Genomic DNA, 13,457 nt, shown 5'->3' with positions numbered 1-13,457 from the left:
TTTATAGCAGGCACATGCTCTTCTTCGTATTCTTGCATCTCCGTCGTAAAAACAAGATGATTATAAAGATTGCATCTGTTCATTGATACAATTTACAGCAAACTGTTCATAAGAATTTGTCGTATAAGATTCGAAGCCAAACATGTCCAAAATGGATATAGATAACGAATCGCCACTGAAAACATTGAGGTTATTTGAATAAGGAATAATTACTTTTAAAGTATTTGATAAAACTTACTACAAAGTACGATGGAATGAAAATTTATTGTTAATAGCATTGGTGATCAATCGACCAATCTCGAATATAATGTTATGGCCAATATATTAAAAATGTCCTTGGTTTCTTCACATGTTCGCTTGCATTCCATTTTTGTCTCATTTTCAACAACATAAGTATTTAATAAAACTTGTCCAAACATAAATTCATCAACATGAAGATTTTCTGAAATCTTCTTGATAGCTTCTGTGGTGTACAATTCATTGTCATTATTGTCAAAAGACATATCATTGATTATAATTATAGCCGCGAGAACGTTCCAAATTATATTCAATTGTTCATCTCCAAAACCAGTTTTCGTAGATTATTAACAAAAGTCATGAATTTCTTAGTATTTTCTGTTTTATTATTTTCGTTAAGCAATTTAAAAATTCGCGGTTGGACTTCGGTATCCAAATTATATAAATGTAGTTTTCCAAGTGCCATCATGCCCTCATAAAAATAGTGGAAAAATGTTAAAAGTCGTAGTGTGCTAAAAACAGCTTTTATTAGATCTATAGCATTTATTTATATAAATATACATATAAACGTATTTTTTATTTATTATTAATTAATTACCCATTTAATTGAATAGCTCTCCATTTTTCTAGTTGATATATTGAATACACTACTCCGCTAATATTTCCAGTTGAACTGTACGTTAGAATTGTTTGGAGCACACATCTGGTAGAATGGTCATTAAATTGTGTTTTGGCTTGGGTCAGAAATGTTAAAACTTCTAGTGATGAATTTATAAGGTCACCCATATTTCTGTCAGTTTCACCTAAAGTAAAAAAACCTTGATATAATACTATTATATACAATTATTATATGCAACATTTATAAAGATTACTGTGGATATTAGCAGGTCCAAGTTTCAATACCAAGTTTCACAATTATAAAGATATTCTAAAGATGTAAATTATACTTAATATTCTAAACAATTCTATTATTGATACTAGATTATTCGTATTTGCTCTCAGACTGCTTTCTAATGAATAATTAAGTATAGTTCAAAATATATAAAACTTATTTGTTAATATACAAAAAATTGAAAAAGTTTACCCATGTATGATAAATGTTTTATAATTTTGGCAGCGTTCACACTTTTTCCCGAACAAGTTTCACCAAACAGTAAAATCCGTTGACCTTCTTTATAATGCAACATATTCTGGTAAGCTCCATCAGCCACAGCAAAAACATGTGGAGCATGATCTGATTTTGATTTATATTATATTTTGCATGGTGCTAAAATAAAATATATTACAAAATCTAATTTTATATTATTTTCTCCGCCATAGTATTTACCTCATCAGTAAATAAATGTTCGCAGTCTTCATCGGGATTTAAGGCAAGCAATATATCTCCAATAAATGTATATATTAGCCCTTTATCAAATCTATCATGTAAAAGATTTAAAATATTTTCTTCTGTAATATTATCCATAGTCGATAAATCTTCTATAAGTAATTTCTGCGGTGAAGTATCGTTGCTACATTTAATTTCCAAGTTATCAAGAAATATTTCTGTTTTTTTATAAAGCTTCCTTGTGCTACGAAAATCTTCTACTAGCTTCGAAAGTTCCAAATTTAACTATGAAAATAAAAAATAAATAGTAAAGTTAAGTTAAAGTTAGACTAGTGTACTTGCTTAAAAGACCATTAATAAAAAAGTTATTGTTAACTTTACAGAAGTTTTTTTGCAACCATCTTTGTATACATTGTTCTAAGATTTTTCCTAAATTACTTTATTCACAAGTGCACATACATTTGTGAAAAATATTATTCTTTGCTAGATGTACTGTATTTAGCACTATATATTTTTGAAGCATTATGCAACATTTATTTCCGCAATCAACAACACATATTTCCATATCTAATACACATATAAAAACTAATATATTAATTCAGTAAATTCTATGTTGAAAATACTAAAATTTAGAATTGATGACTGAATTCTAAGAGTTGATGTTGATATAAATTTTTATTGTGAAAATTTAAAAATACATACATGATAATCACGTTCTGGAAGTTGAGTTATAAACGGATGAGCTACGACCTCCATCATTAAAGGTCGGTGTTCTGGATTTTTGACTAAACATCTGCAAAATTATATCAATTTTACTATTTGATAGATGCCAAATTAATTTTAAAATTATATTTCTAATATTTCTTTTAAAGAAAATGATTCTGTTGTTATACATTAATATTGCAAAGGAAAATGGAATTACACGAAATATTCGTAGAGTGATTTTACTATTTTTAGAATATTGCATATTCATGTGATGTACTTACTCTTTCGCATGTACATAATGGGTAACTATGTTTGAATTTTAATTTCGATCTTATTAATTCAATAATATTAACTCACTCATTTATGAAATCGTTGAAAGTATTTGACCACAGATGGGGCCTGTATAATCCAGGTGGGGGATTTTTTTCGATATGAAATAATGCCCTTGTTGGATGCATATCCTCATAGGGCGCCGAGCCATCACCCATTTCAATAGCAGTGATGGCCAAGGACCACACGTCTGCTCGGCTACCGTGAAAACTTTGATCTCCTGATATTATCTGTTGAAAAATTAATAATATTGATTAATAGCATAATATAAATCGGGTTTGTTTCGCGAGATTTCTAAAGAAGGTCAGAATAAATTTATAATAAAAAAAATCGTTGCATGAAAGCACGAATTTATAGTGAAAATTAAATTTGATCCACGTAACAAAAATGTGTCTACTACATTTTGAAATCGTATACATGATCATGCATTTTTGTTCACCTCTGGAGCCATCCAACAAGGTGAACCTTGCCTCAATTTCTCAATGCTTCCGCGATCTCTTACTGAACATCGAGATAGATTGAAATCTATGAGTTTAACTTCTCCTCTGGTAGTTAAAAGAATGTTATTTCCTTTTATATCGCCATGTGCCAATAAATGACCATGTAAATAAGTTAGCGCTCTGATGATTTCTTTCAGAATAAAAGCTATGTGCTCTTCGAACATTCGTCGATTTGCATGGATCAAAGCTCGGACAATGTCGATCACGGGTCCACCTTCACAAACCTAAGTATATAAATTGAATACTATATATTTTCAACAAAATTTTTACTTAATCTGATAGTTGAATGTGTATCACCTCCATAAAGAAAAGAATTTTTACGGGTTCATCTTCTGTTTTATAAGCTCCATAGAATTCTGGTAAATTCGGATGTAAGCATAAATCTTTGAGTACACTATATTCTTTCAGAATTAACTTGTCATATCGGCCATCTAAAGGTTGAACTTTTACAGCGCACTTGCTCTCTAAAAAAAACAATAATATACATTTACTAAACCTATTTAGCTCAAGGCGCACTTCATTAATACACAATCAAACAAAATTTAAGACCTTGCTAATATATTTTGATTATATATATATTTGTACCTGTAGCAGGGTCCTTTGATAAATAAACTTTACCAAAAACACCTGATCCTAGCAGCTCTTTACATTCAAATTGACTAATTATCGGCAGCGTTTCCAATGATATATCTTCACTTCCCTCCATAATTATTTAATTATTATGTCTTTTTTCTTTAATATTATTATTCCTTCTTGCCATATTGTTCATGTGAAATCTGAAAAAGGACTGTTCATTGACTTACTCAAATTAAAACTCTGCTACGAAGCTTATTCAATTAGCAAGTTTAAATGAAAAGAAGCCACATAGCTCGCTAATCTTTCGCAGTGAGCAGATATGAGCACCATAAAAATATACAAAGCAGATATTGATTTTACTATTGTGAACAAGGTCGATTTTCCCTCGCCGGCATGAAATTTTTTTTAATTACTAAGTTGAGATCAATAAACTCGATGTTTCATCATTTTTTCATTACTAATTTACTTTCTAAATCAGTATATTTAAATCGTTACCATAAAGAAAACTGGAGAGCTTGCAATATTATTAGAAACTCTAATGAGGAGTATTACATTAGATAAAACTTCACAAAGGTTTTATGCAATACTTGAAAAGGAAGTAGAAAAATAAGGTCTTCTCGATTAAGGCATTGCCTTTGGACACGCAAAAGCTTATAGTAACTTTGAACTCTAAGATTAAATAGCTATTGTTTTTTTGTAGTTAGTTAGCGTTTTAGAATAATCTTTAATTAAATATGTGTATTCCTATCGTCATTTTGATGTTATCCGACCCAATCGAGATGGGATCTCGGGGGGCTTTCTCGACACTATTATTGTTTTGTTAATGTGCGCTTCTCGCGTTATGAATTTTTGTGCGATTCGTTTCGGCAATATAAATATTTCGCAATCGTAAAGTTGTTCAAAATATCGCCAACTGTTGCCGTGTCAAATCCGCCGTTCGGTTAATTAAGTAAAGAAATATTGAGTGGTGGTCTAACAGACTGACGCTTCCACTCAGGGAGTGATTACACGTTCTGAACTTTCGCAATAAATTTATATGTGTTTAAAGCAGGTACCCACTGAATGTTTTTGAGAGATAACTGATGTTACTTCATTTGGAATCCTTATTCACGTGAAAACAGACTATTTTTTTTTATAAAAAAACAACAACGATATCATAATTTGAAAAAATTCATTCGTGAATTCGACTTTTTTGACCTATTTTTTGTATAATAATAATAATTAGTGACTTAATCATTTAATGATTCACTGCTAACGATCTGTAAATTAAACTTTTTTATGTGGCAATTCTTGATTGGTTATTTCATCATCATTCATTTATTCTTTATATTTTCTATCTTGCTGAGTCTTATAGAGACCATTTTAAACATCAGCAGATAATAATAGAATATATTTATAATCTTCAATAGTTGATTATTAAATTTGTAGATACATCAATTTTACTTTATTATGTAAATATAATGTGCAAACAATAGAAGCATAATTAACAACGTTGTAAATGAAGAAAAAAAGTACAACTGCTTTACAAATCTGATAATCAATTGATGTCGTTGCTTTTTAAATATCACATGTATGATCGTTCAACACATTGTATTTGTTTATGAAGAATATTACAATAATATTTACATAATAAAGCAAATACGTGCATGAGATTGAATAAATAATGTATACAAAGAGAGACGTTTGGGTGTTCAATATAATATAAATTTTGTGCTACGCGGCAATTAAAATTTGATTTTGTTAACGCGATGTCATAGTTAAATATTTTAGAAGTAAATATTATATAGTATGTCTTAGAAGTTGATATAAGTAGAATCTTGAAACATTAGCGTAAAGTGTCAAGTTCTATGTACTCCATCATACGATTTGTTATGGTTTTTTAGTGTTATTATTTTTTTAATTCAGTGGAATTTCGTTGATTGGAATAGCATTTGCTATAATTTTTTAATTTGAACCGTTTTTTTACCATCGTTTTTGTTGTTGCCTTATATAGTGTAGTAATTAGTGCCATACACATTAAATATTCGAATATATTAAATTGACAAGTATGTTTGAAAAGCAACAATTACATATACAAAATAAATTATACGTTAAGTTTATTGTTAATTATTTTTTTAATGCACTGGAATTTCGTTGGTTGGTATAGCATTTGCTATAATTTTTTATTTTAACCGTTTTTTCACCATCGTTTTTGCTGTTGCCTTAGGTAGTCTAGGAATTAGTGCGATGTACATTACATATTCGAATATATAAAATTGACAAGTATGTTTGAAAAGTAACAATTACATATACAAAATAAATTATACGTAAGTTTTGGACGACATATTATATCTAGGTATTACAGTGTTATCTTTGTCAAAAATTTGCTCATGAAATTTACATTTTTCATTCGTTGAACATTGTAGTTGTTATTTCGTAAAATTTCTTTAAAATTAAAAGCCATTGATATTTTTTTGCTCTCTGTTTGTTTCATTGGGTAAAGGAGACAGATGACGATTTTAAAGAAAACAATTAAAAAACACATTTATATAATCAGGAATTAAGTGGGAATTTCACTGAACATAGTATGACAGCTGTTTGTTTGATACATGTTATGTGTTGTGATATTGTTCATTTGGTTTAGACAGTATAATTACTCAAATTTAAATTGGATCCTTGTTCTCAGCCCATTATTATATATATATATATATATATATATATATATTATTGTTTAATATGAACAAAAACAGCACTCAGATTTGTTTAACACAACTTTATTTTATGATTACAGACGTTTCGAGACCATGGTGTGTCTCATCTTCAGTGTAATTTCAAAAACAGTTACTTATATACTACACATTCTTTAATAATTTATATTAAAAATTAAATGAAATTTAAATAAATTATTAAAGAATGTGTAGTATATAAGTAACTGTTTTGAAATTACACTGAAGATGAGACACACCATGGTCTCGAAACGTCTGTAATCATAAAATAAGTTGTGTCAAACAAATCTGAGTGCTGTTTTGTTCATATTAAACAATTAATATTCGTTCCACTCATATCATAAAATTCTATAATACATATATATATATATATATATATATATATATATATATATATTAGTATATATTAGTATATATAATGTTCAGGTATTCGGCTTGACCACTTTTTTATATGTTGTTTTGAGGAACCTAATTATAGATGTTAAGCAGTTTAAGAATCGTAGTGCCAACACAATTGCGGGTGGGCAATATAATTATTTTACTTTCAGGTGTTGCTTCTGCTTTATCTTCTGCTTGTATTTTATTTACTTCCGCAAATTGATTAATTTCTGACACCATCCCTAAATTTGGCCTGAGTTTATTTTTTCCGTGAGGATACCGTTTCTTTGGCTTTTTACTTCTGAAACGTTTCTGCATAGGTAGACGATGATAACACAGATTCACGCTCGGGTGGCATTTCGAAGCGCGACTAACGCGATAATGTTACGAAGAAGCTCACGGACAGATGCAATACGCACCATTGTCCGGCGGGTTCATGTTCGGCTCATTGCGCGCTTTTGACTACATTGTATACTAACGCACCGATGATAATCTTTTAAGCTCAAAGTCCATATTTCATTGCATTGACAATCGCAATACTTGCATGTGTGTATGCGCGAAGTGTTTCTTCTTCGTCTTTTTATTTTTTATTCCGGGCCCTTCGACCGGACAGAATCAACAATGCAATTTATCCGAAGGAAGAACGAAATATAATAATGTATGTTGCGCGAGTAGTGTATGTGTTCTCCAACGCGAAACGCAGTTTTTAGATTTGTTTCGTATGTTGTTTTTATTGTTTGCCGTCATACAAAGAATGATGTGCGAATGATCACCAACGACGCTAATGGTCGTCGTTTAAGCTAATTCTCTATAGTTTTCCGAGAAATGATGCTGATACAATTGCATTGAAGAAGAAAATCAATATAGATAAATCAATTTGTAATAACAATCGAGAAAATTATAGCATTTCTTTGTAAAGATTTTCTTTCATTCTAAATCTATTTTTTCATTGAGGCGATTAGTCTAGAAATATTATTAATAGAAAGAGCTATTTATGTTTCTATAAATTAGTGAAAACTCATGAACAATATCAGTAAATTGGACAAGTTTATTTTGAACTTGAACTTTGCATTTACCTCAATAAACTTTTACGACATTGATATATTTTTGAAAAATCAAATCAAATATACATGTCAATATAGTTTTGTTGATGTCAATATAAATTTATGATCTTCTATTTTTATAATTTTTTTTTTTTTTTGTAATTATATTGATATTTAACAAATCAATTTCTCTCATTTTTTTACATAGCAATTAATATGTTGCTTCATATTTTTATTACAATAAATTAAGTACAATGATTATTTATCTATAACTAAATAATAATTTAATTGTTTTGCATAAGTTGTATAAAATTCGAGTTTTTAGTGTTTCTCTAACACTTCTTACATTATTTCTTTAATTTAATAGAGGTTAAAGTCAGTCAAATTTGAAAATATATATGCTTATAGTTAAGTGAATAAGTGTTTTAAGCGTTTCATAGGGATATTAATAAATTACGAAATAAATTAAAATAAAAATAAATTTTAATGATTATATACTACTAGTACATAACATTAATATTACTAGTACATAACACTAATTAAATACTGGGAATAAAAGTATTTTTTACTTTGATTGGATATGGTAAATAATACATTCAAATTATAACTTATTCCTGACATCTTCACAATGAAATACATTTTTACAATAATAACACTGGCCTGCAAATTTTAAATTTTCGAAAAGTACGATTAGAATATTGTAAAATCAGAAGTTACATCCAACTTGTTTTCCAATTAAAAGTACATATATATAAATACTGTAAATAATAATAGACTTTTGCAAAGATGGCGAGGATAATAGATAGTAAATTATCTTACTGTATTATATAAGTGATGAAAAATATTTATGCAATATTGGTTTCTCGTTTGAATTTCAGTCGTTATGTATGTATAATTTTCTTCATTTTTCAACACAGGCCTATGTAATTTGAGCATTCATAACACACGGCTAAGGAGGATACATGATCTCGTATAGTAGTCCAGTCATTTGGTGCAAAAAAAGTTGTTGCCGGTACAGTACTCCGGAAATTCTGAAAATTGGTAATCTTATAGATTTTGAGGTGCTCTTTACGAAAATCAACTTTGCTATCTCAAATTTGAACGGCAAGTTGCCGCCATATTGGAAAAATGGCGTCAAACAACAGCTTTTTTTAAAATATCTCCTTTCTGGCTGATTCTACAATAAAAGTATCTATGTACGAATTAAACTAGATAAAATTTCCTACAATTCCTTAGAAAACCGTTTTTTTGTAAAATTGATAGTTTGAGAGTACGGCCGCCTATTTGCTGCTCTCGCCGTAGTATCAAATCTCTCTATATATGACAGCACTTCGAACTTGACTACATTCTCTCTAATAATTAATATTTTCAATGCTAAATTAAGCGAATAAGATCTAGAAATAAAATAATTCAAATATTTTTCGTTTTTTTTTTGCTGATTTTTTAAACGTCAATGGCAAAGTAGCTATAAGTAAGTAGCTTGAAGTGTTAAAAAATCAGCAAAAAAACAGAAAAATATTTGTATTATTTTGTTTCTAGATCTTATTCGCTTAATTTAACATTGAAAATATTTATTTATTAGAAGGTATGTGGTCAAGTTCAAAGTGCTGTCATATATGGAGAGATTTGATACTGCGGCGGGAGCAGCAAAGACTTTAAGGCAGCCGTACTCTCAAACTATCAATTTTACAAAAAAACGTTTTTTTAAAGAATTGTAAGAAATTTTCTTTAGTTTAATTCGTACATAGATACTTTTATCGTAGAATAAGCCAGAAAGGAGATATTTTAAAAAAACTGTTTTTGACGCCATTTTTTTAATATCGCGGCAACTTGCCGTTCAAATTTGAGGTGGCAAAGTTGATTTTCGTAAAGAGCACCTCGAAATCTATAAGATTACTAATTTTCAGAATTCCCAGAGTACTGTACCGGCAAAACGACCAAATGACTGGACTATAGAGTATACGTGCATTTTTGGTTTAATAAACATTAATATTTTCACACATTTTTATTGGGACACAAATATGCAATTTAGTTCACTATGTTTCACTACTTTTATTTAAGTTTATATACTGTGAACATTCAATGATTGTATTCAAATAATTGAACGAACTTTTTTGGACAATGTCTATGGTTTTATCACAAATTAATATCTTTCACCTCGGATTAGATTCTACTTGCACCTATCTATTTGCATACGGCTATCCATTCGTCTCGTTCGCAAGTGTCACAGTCGACCGTGCAGCACCAGTGGAACCTGCAATTGCATCTCGACACATAGTGTTCCCTTATCAAATTGTATCCGCGTCCGCAACACATCGTCGAACAACTGTCGAGAGCGGCGTCCTGGGTCGCGTTGTGGGTGCAGCGTCTACCCGACGTACCTGGTCGGTTAACCACAAAAATTGATTTGTTAGAGGAAAGTGAGTTGTGAAAATCAGTTTTGTATTCGAGTTGTTCTTACACATTAACAGATTTCAAGCCTTATCAAATTTAGTAATATCAGTCATCAAATGATAATTATGGCGTGAAATCTGCTGTTTTTTTATACTAGACAAAACTAGGACGTATATTTATGAGGTCAATTCTACAATAAAATATAAATGTTATGGCAACGCTATATTATGAGTCTATTTTTGTATGAAATGGTTGGCTATGAATTTGCTGTGCGATCAGGCGTTTCACACATTGAACCTAACCTACAAAACGCACACATGTCAAATAACTATTTTATCATAAGCGCGTTTTTCTTATGTTTCATTGATAACACATTTTTGAAGTTAGGTTTTTGCACATCAAATACATAGCTTTTTGTTAGTTCTGTCTACCAATTCATTCGAAGATGTAACAGTCCCGTAACATAGCGTTTCCGTAATATTTCCTTTTTATCGGAGTTAAGCAAATATTGCTAGATGGCGTATATGTTTATCGTAAGGTTATATAGATTCACAACAAAACAAATCTTTTTGTGAATATCAACGTGTTGGTTTCTATCCACAATAACAACAATTGATTACATTTTAATTATTATTGGTAATTGACATCAATAATATTTATTGTTGATTCATCATTGTTTTGAATTAGGGAAGCTGCTTCTAATTTAATTTTCAACAAAGTACTGATTATTTAAATATGTTTTATATCATACCTGCAATATCGGCTGCAGAGTCAGCATCACAAAAATTTGGTGAACGTTCATAATACAATAGCGATTGCTGAAATCGTTTTCCACGACCTCCACGTTTCCTTTTATTTGAAGAATTTTCGGAATTGATATTTCGGTTTCTATTGCCACCGCCTTGTCTATTTTTTCGCCTGAAAGAATAAACTTGTAGTGAAATAATTCATTCATTTATTCAAACATTAACGTTATCGAATTGGTATGAAATGAATATAGGTAAATGATACGTCAACAGATATAATTATATTAGTTGAGTGACTGAAACTAACTGAAATATATATTTTTTACCTCTTTTTCTTTGAATCTACTCGCAGGATAGGCGATCCATCGTTCATATTCGATTGATCGACCAAAACCGCAGATTTGTATCGATCTCTGAGCACGCGTCCAACGGTACGAAAATCCGGTGAAGTTTGCCAACACGTTTTCAATTGACAACTACCTGACATTCCATGGCACTTACATCTTATTTGCATATTATTAGCTACAGCCTGGATTAAAATTTTGGATAAATATCATAAAATATTTATATAATTTTAATTATGTGTTTATTGAAGTTTTACCAGTCTACCGGCTTCGTTGTTGTGTAGATTTATACGCGATTGTATATCTCCTAGGCTTTCTCTGGAATCTAGAAATAATCTGGAAAATTCCATTCCATAGTCTAAATTATGTGAACAACCGCCCCATTTCCATTTACTTCCCGTTTCAGTTTTTTCGGAATTTTCAAGTGGTATTTGGTTTATTGCATTCATTTCATTATTTATACCAATAGCATTTAGTCTGAAAAAATATGTTTTTTAATTAAAAATTCTTTAAATATATCTTCTTTTGCTCACCTTTGTTCTTCAAGTTTGAAAGCTTTTCGGTTAGCCGCTGTTGGCAAAAAAGGCTTTTTCGGGGTCGGTCCACAGCCACATGATATAAGAGATCCTTGACTACACGCTCTGGTTACACTGTGCAATATTCCAGCAGCCGATATTGCATAAGCAAATGCTGATTCTCTATAACCTATGAAAATAAAAATAAAACATTGATTGAAATTAGTTCTGACTAATCTGAACGTACACGCGTGATCTTATCTTTTACACGTCTCACGTATATATATATATATATATATATATATATATATATATATATATATATATATATATATATATATATATATATATATATTGATCTTTGACAAACTGTTTTATCTAGTTATTCCGGGTATCATTAATTTATGTACATATAGTTATATAGATTTAAAAGAATGTTTGAATGAATTTACACGCCTATGTATTGTCATCGTTAATTTTTCTGAAAATCCTATTAAATAAGCCGATTCAATCTGATTATTCGACACCTTTACAAGCATAATAATAAAAGTCTATAAAATCAGTATCTAATTATTCAATCAATATTCTGAGTTAATTACCGAAGTACTAAAAAAATACACACATACATTGCTTGTGAAGACATAGTAATACGAAATTGAAATAGTTTTTGAATTAGAAACTCTTACCATGTTTTAAGATTGCCGACGTGTGCGGATTACTATTTTTTGTATCCAGACTTGAACAGTTCCATCTTTCTTTCCTAAACTGGTGCTGACATTCGGCAACCGCCATTTGGAGCCCTTGGAGCGCCGTGGCCGACGTATCTCCTTGTCGTTTACACAAGCGCAACTGCGCCCTCGTCAGCCCTTGCACCGATCTGCAGGGAGACATTATGTTCGACATCGGCCTTCTTCGAGGCGCGTAGTTGTTGTACGAGCAGCGCGCAGCGCTATAATAAAAAGCAAACTGTTAAATATTATGAAATATAAAGAAAAAATCAATATTATTCAATTACATACAAGTAATGTATAATGAGTAGTAAAAATGCCACCCTACACTAAATTGCTAGAAATTCCTGAATGCTTTATTCGACTTGAGCAAAGTGTGATAGTTTTCTGATGACAAGCAGAAATAAAAAAATTGATATAGATAAAAGTGAAATCGCTACTAATTATACTAGAAAGCTGCGAACAAAAAAGGAAAAAAATACATTTAGACTGTGATAATATATATTTTTTTTGTATTTGTACGAAACTTTACGATTTCTCTAAATCTATTTTCAAAAATTTTAGGTAATACTATTAACTAGTTCAAAAATGAGAAAGTGAAATTACCATTATTAATTATATTTACGCGAAATTGGTAATGACACAAAATAATTAGAAGTGTAATATTACAAGAACTAGGTTTTAAAACTAATTATCATTATACGGTTTTGATAATTTATGATTTCTTTCAAATCATCATACATATCTATAAAAGTTTACTATGTTTCAAATCAAATTGAAACGTGTCATCAGTTTTTTCATTCCCGTATATCTCCTAAATCTAGTCAAAAAAGAAAGCGCATCATTAAAAGGATTAATTCGTTCACATTAAGCCCTGGATATAATGCCTTGCTTACTATTTGGAAATCGTGTAGTAACAAATTACAATG

At 29.9% G+C, this 13,457-nt stretch overlaps 2 protein-coding genes across 2 annotated transcripts; both read right to left on the bottom strand.

Moving 5' to 3' along the window:
* Positions 1-60: 60 nt before the first annotated feature.
* LOC113365342 (neither inactivation nor afterpotential protein C-like) lies at positions 61-3,805 on the bottom strand. The gene is given in 14 exon segments (XM_026606920.1): positions 61-175; positions 239-287; positions 290-559; positions 758-771; positions 836-1,040; positions 1,141-1,165; positions 1,329-1,486; positions 1,489-1,504; positions 1,565-1,849; positions 2,267-2,357; positions 2,627-2,829; positions 3,039-3,323; positions 3,397-3,563; positions 3,685-3,805. Coding segments are annotated over 14 exon segments (2,004 nt in total).
* A 6,180-nt stretch (positions 3,806-9,985) lies between these two features.
* Positions 9,986-12,667, bottom strand: LOC113365343 (protein Wnt-10a-like). The gene is made up of 6 exons (XM_026606921.1): positions 12,487-12,667; positions 11,819-11,990; positions 11,543-11,762; positions 11,268-11,470; positions 10,947-11,113; positions 9,986-10,182 (listed from the first exon to the last, which is right to left on the bottom strand). The coding sequence occupies exons 1-6, from the start codon at positions 12,590-12,592 to the stop codon at positions 9,986-9,988; spliced, it is 1,065 nt and encodes a 354-aa protein (XP_026462706.1). The 5' UTR covers positions 12,593-12,667.
* Positions 12,668-13,457: the final 790 nt, after the last annotated feature.

This window comes from Ctenocephalides felis, unplaced genomic scaffold, assembly GCF_003426905.1.
Source record: "Ctenocephalides felis isolate EL2017-DRISC unplaced genomic scaffold, ASM342690v1 CF-g0.4_SCAFFOLD_00908, whole genome shotgun sequence".
NCBI lineage: Eukaryota > Metazoa > Arthropoda > Insecta > Siphonaptera > Pulicidae > Ctenocephalides > Ctenocephalides felis.
This window is presented reverse-complemented; position numbering and strand designations above follow the sequence as displayed.

Bases quoted from the DNA above. Each gene is read 5' to 3' on its own strand.
- LOC113365343 (XM_026606921.1), bottom strand. From the start codon at position 12,592: ATGGCGGTTGCCGAATGTCAGCACCAGTTTAGGAAAGAAAGATGGAAC. The intron at 11,763-11,818 runs GTGAGCAAAAGA...ATATTTTTTCAG, and splicing joins TTCAAACTTGAAGAACAAAG to ACTAAATGCTATTGGTATAA. The intron at 11,471-11,542 runs GTAAAACTTCAA...ATTTTAATCCAG, and splicing joins ACAACGAAGCCGGTAGACTG to GCTGTAGCTAATAATATGCA.